The following is a 17,223-nucleotide window of genomic DNA, read 5'->3' on the forward strand; positions in this document are numbered from 1 at the left end:
ACTTGGGTAAAAACAGCACATTTACATTAAAAATTTTGATAATGGCTCTCAAAGGGGGGGGGGGGGCATGGGCAGGAAGTGCCCCTCCCTGGATACGCCACTGCCCTGTAACTCATCCCTTCTTTATTCCATTCAAACTGGCCCGTTGCGATCCTTCTATCTTCAGACAACAGAGACCATTTTCAGACAAAATTAGACTCTCTAACTTTATTTTATGTAAATTCATGCTGTACATTTCAAGACCCACCTTTACAGATGTTTACTGACAAAATTGCTACCAGCCAGAGATAAGACTCCCTGACAAGGAATGACTTCTCAGACCCCATTTGTTATTAAAAAACTTTGTAACTCAGATTCAACAAAGACATTCAAAAGAGTTCTGCCGGGAACAGCTCTTCTTACAGCTTGTTCTTTTCATTTCAAATATGACATTGCTTTCCAAGCTTGTTGGTTCTTTATACACTTCCAACAACACATCTCTCTACAATCAGAGGAAGAACTCTAAGTCTCACAGACAGGCCCTGTTCTCCTATAAAAAAAACTTGATTCCTAGTTCAACACAGATTTTTAACAGATTTTCGTCAGGAAGAGCTTATCTTCCCACTTGTTCCTATCATTTCAAATGACATTATATTTCAAAATTGTTTGTTCTTTCGAAACTTCCAACACATCCCTCTACAATTAGTGTAAGAATACCATGATAGAATATAATGGACTTATCTCATACACAATCACAGATATGGTTGAGTTAAACTTATTTAATGCATTATGGTCAATTAAATCTTTAAAGGACAAGTCCACCCCAGCAAAAAGTTGACTTAAAAAGAGAACAAGTGGAATGCCTCTGGCCGTCTCACCTGCATCACGCGATTCAATATAGCAGCAGTGCTGATTTTGAAAACTACTTTAACTCGCACAAGATGTTCAGTGATACTTGGTTACTCTTATTTCCACGTTTTATGAACTAGACCAATACACTTATAGAGATATGATGGCAATTCAACAAATACCCCCAACGTGGCCAAAGTTCTTTGACCTTACATGACCTTTGACCTTGATCATGTGACCTGAAACTCGCACAGGATGTTCAGTGATACTTGATTACTATTATGTCCAAGTTTTATGAACTAGACCAACACACTTTCAAATTTATGGCTGTAATTCAACAAATACCCCAATTTGGCCAAAGTTCATTGACCCTAAATGACCTTTGACCTTGGTCATGTGATGTGAAACTCATGCAGGATGTTCAGTGATACTTGATTAACCTTATGTATAAGTTTCATGAACTAGGTCTATATATTTTCTAAGTTATGATGACATTTCAAAAACTTAACCTTAGGTTAAGATTTTGATGTCGATTCCCCCAACATGGTCTAAGTTCATTGACCCTAAATGACCTTTGACCTTGGTCATGTGACATGAAACTCAGGCAGGATGTTCAGTAATACTTGATTAACCTTATGGCCAAGTTTCATGAACTAGGTCCATATACTTTCTAAGTTATGCTGTCATTTCAAAAACTTAACCTCAGGTTAAGATTTGGTGTTGACGCCGCCGCCGCCGCCGTCGCCGCCGCCGTCGCCGTCGGAAAAGCGGCGCCTATAGTCTCACTCTGCTATGCAGGTGAGACAAAAATCCAACAAACATAACACTGAAAATTTCATCAAAATCGGATGTAAAATAAGAAATTTATGACATTTCAAAGTTTCGCTTAATTTCACATAATAGTTATATGCACATCCTGGTCGGTAATGCAAATGAGGAGACTGATGACGTCATCCACTCACTATTTCTTTTGTATTTTATTATGTGAAATATTCTAATTTTCTCCTCATTGTCAAGTGAAACAAAGATTAATTCCTCCCTGAACATGTGGAATTAGCATCGTTTGATCTTATATGGTTCAGTCAAGTTGATCCTTATTGTCAAATCTGAAAAAAAATGAAATATTCAAAACAATAAAAAACAAAAGAAATAGTGAGTAAGGGACATCACCGACTGTCTCATTTGCATGTCACTGAGTTGTGCATATCACTGTTTTGTGAAAAATAAACGAAACTTTAAAATGTCATAACTTTCTTATTTTACATCCAATTTTGATGAAATTTTCAGCGTTATTCTAGTCTGATTTTTCTCTTTTTATTTAAATCAACTTTTTGCTGGGGTGGACTTATCCTTGTAAATAATATTGAATGAGAACAATCAACAGTAAAAAGACAAAAAATAACAATGTTACTGAATATTTGAAGATTATGCATGACTTTGTGAATCAGACAGTGATAATATCATAATCTGATCAGATTTTTTTCTCTTCTTTTACTATATCGACTTGCATTGAAATGTATTAATATCAAATAAATTACAGTTTATAAGTGTTGATCTTAAACAGGAAGGCTAGAACTGAGAGAAAAGGCACTTTGGGTATTTAACTACTAATGAGCTGGAATGAAAATTAGGTCATAATGCATTACAATCTTCAATGACTAAATTAGGATATATCCCCCTTCAAGGAAAGCAAATTTGATCCCGTAATGGCTGAAATATTTTCAAAATCATCCTTATCTTTCTTGACAATTACATCATCCACTTAAGATAGATTACCAGTAGAAACTCATACACAATATGAATTTATTTTGCCCGCATGAATAATGGAAGCGTTGTGTCATTTAACACCGAGCATGTTGGCATAAAAGCATAAGTTTGACAATTATAAAGCATTTCTGTTGCAAAAAAACCCAAAAAAACCTCATTAATATTCATTGGAAGGAATGTCACAGACATATGGATAGCCTATTGTGTACAGATTCAATTTATCACCTTCTTGACATGTCAAATTACTTATAACTCTGTTTTCTAGGTGTCTATTAGACCAAATGGCTGTAGACCAAATGGTAATAAACCGATTCCGATGGAAGCTTCTTTCAAATGGCTGTTTGAAGGTTAAATAATTAATTCAAACCTTGTGGAAACTGATCAGAATGGAGTATTTTGAGAATAAAGTCCCAACGCACTGTTTCGCCTTTGGCATTAAAAAAAAAAATTTGGCTTCCCATAATCATTTTAGCAGACAATTAGACCATGCCCAAAGTTAAACTGGACTTCAATACAGGCTTATGTCTTCACAGAGTTGACTCCACTCCTGCCCAGTGTCTCGTCAATTCTTTCACGATGACATTTTGCCTCTATTCACGTTTCCTGTTCCTAGAACATGTTGATTCTCAACCCTCGACTTCAGCATCCATTCTTTGACTTGCATGATAATGGTTTCAGAAGCAATCCAAGTAAAACCTATATTCAACAATCTCCAAAGTCCTCTTCGTAGTCCAATTCAGCTCTGATCTCTTTGAAGAGATTTCTTATACTTCGCTCCAGCTTCATCTTGAACTCCTCCATCAATACCGCCCTCGTTCTCTTCTCCAATATCATCCTCTTCCTTCTCTGAATTCATCTGTTCCATTGTGCCTGACATATGGAGGTTGCTCTTTCATTGAGAACATTCAGTTGAATGATTATGTCATCATCCACATGTGCCTCGATCGGGTTTCTGTTTAAAAATCAATTAAGATTTTTATTTTTAATTACTGTAACAGATGTAAAAGTAAAACATTAGGCCTCAAAGATAAACAAAATTAGTAAACTGATTTTCAAGTGAAAGTGTGTAAAACCCAGAATAAATGACATCATTGTAGATCAAGGATCTGGTGAAGTTACATTAACTGAACTTTGTGAAATCATGAAATCTAAGCTGAAAACCGATCACACCTAAGATCACCAACACAAATAAGCACATGTGGCAACGCGTATTGTTATTGCTTGGAAAAAGACCCAACAATTTCATGCTTGTTTTGCAAATCTATCAGCAATTGCACTTTTTCTTCCAGAAGCCTTTGGCACATATTTTATCAGATTCTGTAATTTTGAAATCTTTACCACAACCGGCATTTGTCTTTAAACTATGTAAATAGTTAATAATAATATGGAAGCATTTTGGGCCTACATGGACTCAACATGATCGGTGAGAATGATCTTTAACCTTGACACCAGAAACTAATTTGATCATCACTCTTTACAGACACATTCTATTTATGGCATTTAGTATTGATTAAGTTTTGTTAAGTTAAGTTCAACATACATTTTACCTTTCTTTTCTTGGTTGGCTTTTCAGGTGATGACTCTTCCTCTTCCTCATCCTCATCCTCCTCATCTTCATCTTCCTCACTGAAATGAGAAGGAAACCATCAATATCTTACCATCTATCATCATGATCATGATCATCTTCATCATCTGCAACATTATTACAAGTGGAACGCCTCTGGCAGTCTCGCCTGCATTACGCAATTCAATATAGCAGCAGTGCTGCCTTTGAAAACAGCTAATGAATAATTATTCACAGAAGAAAATACCACCATCGAAATCATCATCATCATCAAAATCATCACAATTGAAATCATCATCACCAGCATTGAAATCACCATCATTATCACTTATCACACCATCATCATCAAAATCACTATCATTATCAAAATCACTATTATTATCGTCATCACCATTATTATTCATCATCACCATCAAAATCATCTTCATGATCATTAGGCCTGGGACGAATGTCAATGTTACCATTCGATTATTTCCTGAAAATAACAATCGAATCATTCGATTGTTCGTCGGGAAGATCGTCTTCTAAGCCAATAGTTGACCTAGTTATAAAGACCTCTCAAACAGGGTTTCAATAACATCTAGGGTGGAGTATTATATGTTCCTTATAAATGAAAGTAAGCCCCTTCTCTTTGATTTCTATTTCAAAAGAAACTCTATTGTTCCAATGAAAAATCTTTCCTAAATCAATGCTTGTATTATGCATCCCTCCAAGTGCAACACCCCTGCATACGAATGAATCAGCCTACAGTCTTAGGTCCAAGTTACGTCTCTGTAAACAACTCATTCATGAATTATTCTTTGAGACAGACATGCATGTAGTACCTTTTACTTATTGAAATATTTCATCCATTGCCCACATGCACCAACCCCCACCTGTGGCACTGCCCACGATGTTAAAAATATTTTGCAAAATATTTTTCATTTGAAGTACCTCTCAAAATTACTATTTTTATCATTTGAGCCTATAACTGGGTCTATTTTGGGAGACTAGCGACATCTATATAATTAGGTGATGGCGCATGTTGGAATGTTGTTTTGATTGTGTGAGTGGGGGAGGGGCCGTGGCTAAAAAGATATTTCTTGCTTCCACCGCTATCGTTCTCTCTCACCCACACCCACACACAGAGATGGGGGAGGGGTCAATTTGTTTCTGAAGTCACGACCTTACATGGCTTCTTCTTTGTCTCCCAAAAGTTTCATTGGCCATCGAATGTCCAATCACATATCGGCTCAAGTCAGCTACATGTAGTTGTGTGTATGTGTGTACTTTATGTTTTAAGCACACAGACATGCAACCATAGTTATATTCACCTATGCATCCAACATACATTGTGTATTGAGTGCATGCAAGGACGGTTGGGATTAAAATTTTCGGACCTCTTTCAGGTTGGTGTTTAACAGTGATGAATGTGATACAATCATTGTTCATTTTTGACAAATTTCATCAGTAACATAATTTTTAAACCTGTATCAAGTAATTGAAAGCAATTGTTGTCATTTTTATCTTGTCATTTTGTTACTATTACTTGAGTATTTGCGGGAGTATTTGAGTTATCCCAAGTGTCTAATCGGGGTCTGCCGAACATTCGAACAGTGTAAATTTTGGTAATCGATTAGCGATCGGCAGCAAGCCATTCGGTCAATCCATGTTTACTCCCAGGCCTAATTATCATTATCAACAGCAAAATCATCATCACCATCATCATCATAAAAAAATCACCTGGTTGGAAAATACTACTACTCATTAGAGGGTTTTAAAAATTGTATTGCCCCTTCAGCACTCCCTGAAAAAGGTCACCAGGGGTCAGCTCCCCCCCCCTTGCCCTCATCGATATATGTATGCCCCCTGGTGACACCCAAGAATTATTTGAGAAGTTATTGAAGCATTACTTACTCATCATCTTCATCATCATATTCATCAGTTTCATCGTCATCTTCCCCTAGGGACATCTGTGAAAGAAAAAAAAACACAAAAAAAGATGTACATTACATGTTCTTGTACAGTAAATACGTACCAAAAGAACGCTCAGAGGGTTTCATAATGCTATTTGTGAATTTATTCATATTGTATACTTACATGTATATTGTTATATATCTTTATAACTATTTGTACCTACCTTTTTTTTTCCTGTGTAGCACTTAAAGATTGATTTAATTAATCATTTTAACTATAAACACTATACAAGCTTAACATTATTATTTCTAAGTGGTTTTGAGGGAGGCACCAACTGTTGAATATTTCATTTTATTATCTTCTTGCCATCACATGAACTGACAGAAGAAAATCAAATAACACATCAAAGGATCAGAAGTTAGAACAAAGGTGTAGGTGTGAGAGGAGTAGGAGAAGTTGGTCTCTATTCTATGAAAGACAAACCTTCGAATCTAATGCATCTTCATCGTCATCCTCCTCATCATCATCCTCTTCTTCATCATCATCATCCTCTTCATCTTCTTCCTCCTCATCATGGTCATCATCGTCATCTTCATCATCATGAGCTGAGTTTGACACCTTGAAACAAAAACAAAATTTGACAGAAAAATCCCAGCCATGGCGTAATTTCCTTCAGCAAGAAATTCATCCACATTGTGCTGCACTCGACCCAGGTGAGGTGAATGGGTACCCGGTAGGATCCTTGAACGCTTTAGCGCCTATTAATATGGCCGCTCAGCTACAGCCGGGGTAATAATATGATACCAAGTATCAAAGCGCAGTTGAGTATATGCACATAGTAACTGCGCTATATAAATGGACATATTATTATTATTACTATGAACAAGCCATTTTCCCCAAACTAGATCACTGTCATTCCCACATGCTTGTATAAAACAAGTTTGAAGTCAGTCCTTCAAACATTTCATGAATCATTACAAGAGTACTGAAGTCACAATTTTTTTTTTTTCTGCATTTCAGCACCTTTGATACTATATTTTGGTAGAGCATGACGAAATACCTCCGCTGCCAAAATTTGGAGCAAATCGGTCCATGGGGGCTTAGATATGACCTGATGAATACATAATTAGCCCCATTGAAATCAATGTATTATTGGCCTGGTTCCTATCATTTAGAACCAGGCCAATAATACATTGACTTCAATGGGGCTAATTATGTATTCATTAGGTATTCATTTCATCGTGCTCTTCCAAAATATGGTATGAAAAATGCTGAAATGCAAAAGTTGAAAATTGATAACGTCACACTTTGGTACTCTATTTTATATGTCAAGATGTATGAACTGTGTGACCTTTGATCCTCCAAACTAATGAAGTCATTGTCACTCCAGTAAGCGTACATGTACATCTTCGAAGTCTGAAGTTGATACCTAAATTGCCAATGAGCAATCACAATTACAAGCTATTTTAAGATATATTTTGATCTCTGTGACCTTGAACCTTTGACCTTGTGACCTGCAAGAATTGATCAGATCACCATCACACAAAATTATCCAAGTTTGGAGTCCATATGTCATACGATCCTTGAGCTACCACCAAAAAAAAAAACCCATCCAGTATGTTTTAAGGTATGTAATGACCTCTGTGATTTTAACACTTTGAACAAAAACTGAGTGGATGGATGGACAACCCAAAAACAGGATGGAATTTGTAAATTTAACAAAACACATTTTAGTTTACATCCTCCACACAACCGTTTTGGGGCTACTGCATTGATAGATCTAGTATAAATGGAATAGTGACATGCGCACATACAGGTGGATTTACAAAAACTTTATACAGGCTTTGATGTTTTAAAGTATGAATCTATTACATAATTTTAATACACAGTATCAACTTCTTTCTAATGTGTATTTCACATTCATTTTCAAATGCAAATGCAATTGTTTTTCAGTATGTAAAAATGGTTATAACAATGTCACTGCTTCACAAACCTCAACAACAGAATTCTTCAACTGCGACTCGTCATTCCTTTGGGTTTGTACAAAGTGGTGAAAAGCAATCCTGGACTTTGATACTCCCAAACGCTTTAGGGCTGATAGTGTCTAATAGAGGGGGGTGAAGGAAATAAAGTCCAGATTGTCATTTAATATGTTAACTAATGAATGATTATAGATAGAAATTTCCTTTTTGTCTCTCTTCATAATTTTAGGAAGATCCCTTTGCTAATAATAAAGTCATGGACTTAAATGGAAATGGTGACCTAAAAACTTCATCGATTGCAGAGCTGCCAACTTGAACAAGAATTCAATTTCAATTCAATTATTTATTTCCAAATTCATTAAAAAGAACACAATGAGAACAAAATTACATATATACACAAAGAAAATATAAATAATAAAAAAAAAACAAAGGTATCAACAGAACATAACTGGAATAGTAAAATAATAGTTGGCACATAATTATAACAATATATAGATGAAACAAAATATTGAATGGAAGTGGAATATTTCAGTATTTTTAAAGCTGAAAATCAGTATTTTGATGAGGAAATCAGCATTTTCAGAGAAATACCTTGGATAATGTTATAAAAATGAAAAATTTGCATGAAACCATCAGTATGTCTTCTCATTTTCAGTACTAAAAGGTCTACTTTCATTGTAATCTCGTTTTCTATAAATATGCAAATGCTATTGTAGGGGAAAATACTTCAAATGAGTTTCAAAATCCATCTGTCATCAGAAAAACACAATTTTGGGAAATGCACCCATCGCTGCTAACGATTATTGTATCACTGATTTTAATGGAAACATATACCTTTCTTTTGCTACCACATCTCCAGGGCATTGAAGCGATTAATAGGGGCAGGCATTGGTGGATTAGCTGTTTTCGATGATGAAGAGGAATCATATACATCATCCCTAAACTGGCAGTCGCACTTTTCTTACAGTCCCTGTATTAGTCAAAAGATAAATCAATATTGAAATTGATTTCTGCCAATTGCAGGTGTTTACCAAATAGAAAATGTAAACATAAATAATCTTCCTTGCATATAATTTACACTTGAAAAGAGTATTTAGAAGCATTTGTAAAAATCTAATTCTTAACAAAGATAAGCATTTTGTTCCAGCCAAGAAAAAAACATAACAAAAATATAATACCAAGTTGTTGCATTTAAAATTTCACTCAACTAAACTCACATATTTTATTTGAAAATGACAATCTATGATCTATGAAGTAGATAGAATGAGTTTGGTCACACATGAGATATTGCATAAACTCAACCTCGCAACCGCAGAGGACCATTTGTAGTAAAAAAAAATATTACATGTACATGTATGCCCCTTTTAAAGATAATTGATAGTAGTTGCAATCAACACTGATTTCATATGCAAGTAGATATTGAAAACCAAGGTCAATTTTCACTATATTCATCTGATTTTCTATAAAAAATACAACAGAATGGAAGATCCATAAAGTCCTGGACCAGAAACCAGGCAAAACCAACAATAAGTTGACAGGGACGGTTCACTGTAAATAGCCAAAATAGTACTTTGATCTCCAAACTAAAAAAAAAAAATTAAATAGCTTATTTAAAGGACAAGTCCACCCCAACAAAAAGTTGATTAGAATAAAAAGAGAAAAATCCAACAAGCATAACACTGAAAATTTCATCAAAATCGGATGTAAAATAAGAAAGTTATGACATTTTATAGTTTCACTTAATTTCACAAAACAGATATATGCACATCCTGGCTGGTATGCAAATGAGGAGACTATGATGTCATCCACTCACTATTTCTTTTGTATTTTATTATATGAAATATGAAATATTCTAATTTTCTCCTCATTGTCAAGTGATACATCGATTAATTCCTCCTTGACCTTGTGGAATTAGCATTGTTTAATACTATATGGTTCAGTCAAGTTGGTCCTTATTGTCAAATCTATAAAAAATGAAATTTTGTATAATTCAAACAATAAAAAACAAAAGAAATAGTGAGTGATGGACATCATCGACTGACTCACCCAATTGTGCATATCACTGTTTTGTGAAAAATAAGCGAAACTTTAAAATTTCATAACTTTCTTATTTTACATCCGATTTTGATGAAATTTTCAGTACTATGCTAGTTTGATTTTTCTCTGTTTATTCAAGTCAGCAAATTCCTGGGGTGGACTTGACCTTTAAAAAAGAGTAAATTTTCTTCCAGATACTTTCAAAATTTCCGGTTTGTAAAGTTGAACAGAAAAAAAGATACAAGAGTGCATAGTATGCATATCTTATGCTTGAGCGAACCCCAATCTTTTCTGCTAGTTTGTGGAGCTCTATCTTAGTTTCTTCTGCATTCAATTAAGTTCTTGTGTAGGTTGTTATTGAATCGATCAATTTTGACAAATTATGTATCAATTTCAAGCTAAAGATGTGCTTTTCAAAATCAATAAAATTCTCAAAAAAAAAATTTTCAGACTTATTTTTGGTTCTTTGAGGGTGGCTGGTAACATACACAATAGAACGTCGAGAACGATTGGTATATGTACCTCTCTGCATCCTTGGACCTTGTAAACAGGGCCAGCAAAATACGGTAGATCACTGGCGTATCCCTCTTGAGCTCTTTGATAATGTTGTCCCAGTCAAACTGCTCAAGAGCTGGAGAATTGCTAGGGAAGATGTTCCTGTTTTTTTCTATTTTTCTCATTTCATCTCGAACCGTCTTCCGGAGATCGTCTAGCCACGCCTTTTTTGCACTCTTTGTCTCTTTCATTTGTCTGATAGCTTGAAGGTACCGTGATCGTTGAAAGAGGTCGATGACGCGTGACTTTTTCGTGAAGCTTTTATGTTTTTCAATGATCACTTTTGGGAGTGGGTGTCCTGTTCTTTCGAAAAAATCGGCACCGGCCGAGGTCATTTTCATTTCAGCAGTTGACCATTCTGAAAAATAGAATAGAAATGAAGATTACAAATGTGCAAATACTTCAATACCAAATGGAAGCAACATAGTTGTATAATACTTAATAGGTGCCCCAAGTCTGCGCACACGTGTATCTGTGCGATTCTAATAAAACACAGAAGATATGCAACAATTGCAAACTTAATTACACTTGAAATACATCTACAGATATTCATTTTAAAAATCCAACTCAGAATATAGAGTCGATATGCATCTCGTAGCTTAGCTACTAACAAAGCAAAGAAAGCAAGATTACTATATAATCATCGATTTCCCGATCCCCGTCTTCTCAAAATATATTTCTCGGTAATTTTTTAATGAATATTTGTTTCAAAACAAAATCGTTATTCTAATTTCTATAAATGTTGGAAATGAAGTTCTAGCCCATTTACACGATTAAGGGCTAGATCTTTCACAGGGAAAGTAGAAATCATGAGGGCGAAAATTGCGATGAGTGGCCTGGGGGAACTTGCCAAACAATGGCACAACGCTGCAATGGCAATGCCATACTTACTGCCTAGAATTTGGAAACAGGGGATGCAGCATAGCTTTGAAGTCCATGTATTTCTTCTTCCTACTCTCCACCCCATTCGTTTTAGTAGCTCGCCGATCTGAATGTTGGAACCTTTAAAGTAGGTGTGCAGTCTTCTTCCTGACTGGGGCTGCTGCCCGCACAATAAACATTCTGAAGACATAACTGCCACGAGTCTCCCAAGTACCGGTACGGTACAGTACAGGTTAATCGGGCCAGACCCGCCGGGGACGTCCCCACTTCGTGTTCGGCCTTCGGGCTGTCCCAGCTCAGCAGAGCTTATGGAATTCGCGTTGTATTTACAAGGTAATCCTCAGATTTCTTGCCTGCCTTTAAATTGGCACTGCTCAGTACAAATACTACAATTCAACAAAACAGTTAATTGATCAGATAATGATCACAAAAATGAGATCCTCGTAAAATAAAGAGGCTTTGCCTTTGAAATTAGTCCATGTGTATCGTTCAATGCAAGCTCCCTTCGGGAGCTTACTACGTAAGATCGTATCTCTGTGGTTCAATGTTTAAATAGCGCCATCTGCAGGCATTGCATTGATCAAATTCATTCAGATCAAATCAATTAGCGGGTCATCAACAAGTACTCCAAGAAGAGTTTTAACTGGAGGTGTGCCGGAGAGTGTGGTCTAGTTTTTGTAAATAATTGGGTCTTTAGTAAGGGCATTTTTTAAAGTTGTCGTTATTGATGGCTGGTCTAAAGTTTCTGGTAAAAGGCCATATTCCACTGGTAACCGATAGTTCGGATGAAGAAGGAATTGGCAAATGAGTCTGAGTTTGTGTCCGGGTTTGTGTACTGCTGTTGGAATTGTCGAGTGCGTCCTCTTCTGCCTCTTGATGGCTTGGGCTTGATGAAGTTTTCATGATCTATGTGCAGTTGGCCATTCAGGATTTTGTAGAGGCAAGTTAGGCGATGACACTTCCTTCTTTCACGAGTAAAACTCCCTTTAAGTAAACTAATGGCAAATTGCAAAATGTTACAATATAAATCAAACAAAACACTGTTCATATAAAGACAAATAATTATTCATAATCCGGGTTCATAATACAGAAAATTGTTCAAAAAAGGTATACCGCTATATTATTCATTCCATCATTGCACACCCCCCCATTCATATAATAATATACTATACTTTCATTGAACCAAATACTGACATTTGACCATGATCATGTGACCTAGAGTGCAAGATGATCAGTGATATTGATTACCCGTTTGTCCACATTTCATGATTTATATCCATAGGCTTTCAAAGTTATGATGGCAATTCAACGATTACCCCTGGGCCCCTGGCGTGGCCAAAGTGACCTTAAATGAAATGACCTTTGATCTTGGTAATGAGTTCTCAGTGAAGTGACTCGCATGGATGTTCAGCGATACTTGATTACTCTTATGTCCAAGTTTTATGTAGATCCTTAACCTTTAAGTTACGATGGTAATTGAACAATCCCCAACATGCGGCCGAATTTCATTGACCCAATAGCTAATGACATTTGACCTTGATCATAATGTGACCTGAAACTCGAGCAGGTTGTTTAGTAATACTTCATTACCCTTATCATGCTTATGTATAACTATAGGTCCATATACTTTTTAAGTTATAATATATTTCAAAAACTTGACCCTTAAGATATTGCTGTTGATCCCTCAACATGGTCCAAGTTCATTGACCCTAAATTGACCTTGGTCGTGTGACATGAAACTGAGGCAGGATCTTAAAGGGGAATCCAACCCAAATAAAAACTTGTTTTTATAAGGAAAAGAAAAATCAGACAAGTTGATAGGTGAAAGTTTGAACAATATATTGGACAAACAACAAGAAAGTTATGAATTTTTAAAAGTTGTAAATATTGGTAATCACTGTATCCATGGAGACTTCAAATTGGCCGCATATGGGTGTCATAGTGATGTAAGGCAAGGACTACTCTTCCATGTACTCCAATACATATTGTGGCTAAAATTTCATTTTCCCCAAAAGTTTTAATTTCAAATTGTATTTTTCTTTCATGAGGACATAAAACAATATACTACCTGGGCTATATTTAGATTACTGCCCCAGGGGAATGGGTACTTAGGAGAAAACCACAAATCCCTGATAATAAAGTACATGGTCTATGGGAAAGTTGTCCTAGCCCCTTGTCATAATTTACTTACTCAGTTGCCAATTTGAAATCTATAGTATTAGTGATCTCTATGTTAAAGCAGCTATAACTTTCTTATTGCTTGTCCGATTTCTTTCAAACTTTCACCATTCTGTTTAATTCATTTTTCTCCTTCCCAACACAACAATTAATGGCCATTGCAAGGCTGGATTCCCCTTTAAGTATAACCCTTATGTCCAAGTTTCATGAACTAGATTCATATACTTTCTCAGTTATGACATTTCAAAAACTCAACCTTAATATGTTAAGATTTGATGTTGACGCCGCCGCCGTCGGAAAAGCGGCCACTATATATATTCTCGCTCTGCTATGCAGGCGAGACAAAAAAAAAATCACAAAGGCTTGTTTTAATTGTTATGCAGAAGATTCGCATAAAGAAAATAAATGAAAATTTATAGTTTAAAAAACCTAGAGAGAAAGAAAGAAAGAGAAAACAAAGGAAAGAAAGAAATTAAAGAAAGAAAGCTGAAAGAAAGAAAGGAAGGAAGAAAGAAAGAAAGAAAGAAAGAGAGAAAGAAAGAGAGAAAAAGATAGAAAGAAAGAAAGCAAAATTCACGATCCTGGTCGGTATGCAAATTAATTAAGGGACTGATGTCATCACACATTCACTATTTCTTTTGAATTTTAATTAATTTATTAATGAAATATTCTCATTTTCTCCTCATTGTCCTGTTGAACCCCGGTGTTGAACAAAGTTTTATTCCTCCCTGCTTGACATGTGGATTTACCTTTGTTGACATTTTGTGGTTCAGTCAAGCTAGTTTTTCAGCTCTGTAAAAAAAAAGAAGAAATATTGCAAAATGTAAACAATAAATAGGCCTATAACTAATAAAGAAACATTGAGTGAGGGACATCGCCCGGGGACATCGACTCTCTCATTTGAATAACAATGGGTTGTGCACCTTCTTTGTGCATAAACTAAGCCAAACTTAAAATGTCATAACTTACTTATTTTACATCCGATATTGATGAAACTTTCATTGTTATATTCTCACTTCTTAAATGTGCCCTCGAATGAGTCAACCTCCCTCGAGAGTTTTTTCGACAATATAGGAAGAGATGGGCTCCCTCTATTGGACAAAATAGGAGAGAGTCACACTTAGGTTTCATATGACTCTGCAGGACTAGTAATAATAATAAATAATAATAATGATGATAATAATAATGATCATAATAATGATGATAATAATAATAATAATAATGATGATAATGATAATAATAATGATAATAATGATAATAATGATGATGATATCAATAATAATAATAACAATAATAGTATTAATAAGAATACCAATAATGCTAATAAGAATATAAATAATAAATTGCCTCTCAGAGTCCGAGTAAGAAATGAAAACAATATGCTTGACGGATCAGCTTTTTTTGTCACAAACCTATTTCAATTCAATATCCACTTGCCATTTGAGCTTTCATTATTTTCTTTTAGCGAGACACTATTCTCTTTAAGATTAAAAAACATGATTTATATGAAAAATAAGCACTCGTTAAGTGCTCGCATTAGTTTGATTAGTGAGTATTTATCGTCTTCATGAATTTACCATAAATGGTCCTCAAGTACTTTTGCGCCTTTTTTTGCATTTATTATTTAGTTACAGCCGTTTAGAATTTTATACAGAGCTATTTACTGAGCCTCAGTTAATTACAGTAGTTATTTAACAGTTTAATCAAGTAGTGTTTAAGAATAAAAAAATAGGACCTACATGTTCAGTCTTTGATGTTTGATTCTTAATAAATTATGCACAGTCATTTGAACTAAACTACTGCAAGGTTCATATAGCGTTGTACATGTGACAACAGTGATATTTTTTTTCTTTGAATGTGTACACATTTGCTTATTGTTACAAAAGTGCTTATTATCAAAAGTTACAATATCCCGTATTTAGGTCTAAATCATACGTCATACGTCTATTTAGTGAGATCCATGTCCTCTTGATGATTTTCCTACAAATACAAATGCATGGACCTGTGTCAAATTAGCGAAGAAAGAAAGGGGGAGAGAAATTGGAAGAAATAAAGAGAACAACATGTGTGATCTGTGTCCTGTAACTGTAAATCACCCGCTATCCAAAGTTCATTCCAATAAACATTTTTTCCACTATCATAAAAGATAACTTTTCAATATGAATTATACAAAATTGAAAGTATATTTTGGGATTTTTTAATATTTCACAGCCTGTCAATATATTTTTGTTAGCATCTATTGCGAATTTTTTTACGGACAGTTATAAAAGACAAACGAAACATATACTAATATTTTGGGCTAACTTATCTTTATGCATAGTCTTACTTTAAAGAATATAAAATTGAATTTTAAAGCCTGGTAACATTGGTTTTACTCAAGAATTTGAAAAAGTTGGCACTAATTAACTTTTGATAATTTGCTTCGAAATGGGAAAATCTGGATGGTTTATTTTGCATGATTTTATTTTTCTATCTCTTTTATTTTCCGACTCATTTCCGGTACCTTTTCCCCATTTTTCACATTTATTCACTCTTAGGTCTTATTGACAACACACACACACACTGCACGCCCGGGCTGCACACATTAAGGGGCTTTCACAATTGCTTGTGCGATTGTTTGCGATCATTTGGTCACAATATATGTGGCACACGATCACAACGGTTGCAAGCAGTCGCACCACCAGTTGTGAAAGGGGGCTTTAGCAACATTAAATCAAATAGCAAACAGCTTTAATTCAGATACGTCCAGATCAAGTTTATTTTGAACTTTCATGCATTTCTGTAAAATACAGAACCATTTTACACATCAATATTGCTAAAATAACAATGAAGCAACAACAATTTTGTTTCAAAACTGACAGTACCAAGTGGCTGTGTCTATATACAATTTTCTATGAATACACATAATTCTTTAAATAATCTGCTATCCGTTCTTCTCCCTAATACTGCAAACATATGAATAAAATCTAAGAGGTTTGCATAATCGTACCATCAGTAAACAAATAAAAACATAAAACAGATGAAAGCTAAATAAAATATGGAACAAATTGGCTAGAATTTATTATTATCCCGAAAGTCAATAAGGGCATTAAAAAGCTGATATGGCATGCAACTTTTCACAAAATATTATATACAACAAATATATATAAACACTTTGCTTTAAAAGACAATATTTTTTTCTAAAATTTATACAATCATGTAGACAATTTGAATGAATACCATTTGATAATAGCAACTATAAATATATAAGCAAAAATATCATCTGACTTAGTTTGCTATTAATATTACATTATATATATTTTGCATTAATGATTTGAAGAAAAATAGCAATAACTTAATTTAAAACATAATCCACTGAAAAGACTTAAACCATAGAGCTTGTTCTTTGCATGTTCATTATAAAATATATGTAACATGAGTCCATATCTACAGTGAATTGTGGAAGTGTTGTGGATGAGTGGATAAGTCTCTGGACTATTAACCACAAGGTTCAGGGTTCAAACCGCACTGCAGCACTTGCGTCCTTTGGCAAGG

The 17,223-nt window shown here is 34.8% G+C and overlaps 1 protein-coding gene across 2 annotated transcripts; it reads right to left on the reverse strand.

Moving 5' to 3' along the window:
- Positions 1-192: 192 nt before the first annotated feature.
- LOC129257847 (ribosomal RNA processing protein 1 homolog) lies at positions 193-12,068 on the reverse strand. 2 transcript variants are annotated; one of them, XM_064096341.1, is made up of 8 exons: positions 11,521-12,068; positions 10,597-10,987; positions 8,872-9,007; positions 8,049-8,159; positions 6,539-6,673; positions 6,056-6,111; positions 4,143-4,221; positions 193-3,547 (listed from the first exon to the last, which is right to left on the reverse strand). In XM_064096341.1, the coding sequence occupies exons 1-8, from the start codon at positions 11,699-11,701 to the stop codon at positions 3,521-3,523; spliced, it is 1,116 nt and encodes a 371-aa protein (XP_063952411.1). In that variant the 5' UTR covers positions 11,702-12,068; the 3' UTR covers positions 193-3,520. The 2 variants fall into 2 exon arrangements, with proteins under 2 accessions (XP_063952411.1, XP_063952412.1); XM_064096342.1 differs by having other exon boundaries at positions 4,136-4,221.
- Between the last annotated feature and the right edge of the window lie 5,155 nt (positions 12,069-17,223).

Source organism: Lytechinus pictus, chromosome 3 (assembly GCF_037042905.1).
Source record: "Lytechinus pictus isolate F3 Inbred chromosome 3, Lp3.0, whole genome shotgun sequence".
Lineage (NCBI taxonomy): Eukaryota > Metazoa > Echinodermata > Echinoidea > Temnopleuroida > Toxopneustidae > Lytechinus > Lytechinus pictus.

Coding starts and splice junctions, on each gene's coding strand:
- LOC129257847 (XM_064096341.1), bottom strand. CDS start 11,701: ATGTCTTCAGAATGTTTATTGTGCGGGCAGCAGCCCCAGTCAGGAAGA. Junction 9,008..10,596: donor AGGTCCAAGGATGCAGAGAG/GTACATATACCA, acceptor TGACTAATACAG/GGACTGTAAGAAAAGTGCGA. Junction 8,160..8,871: donor GATGTGGTAGCAAAAGAAAG/GTATATGTTTCC, acceptor CCCCTCTATTAG/ACACTATCAGCCCTAAAGCG.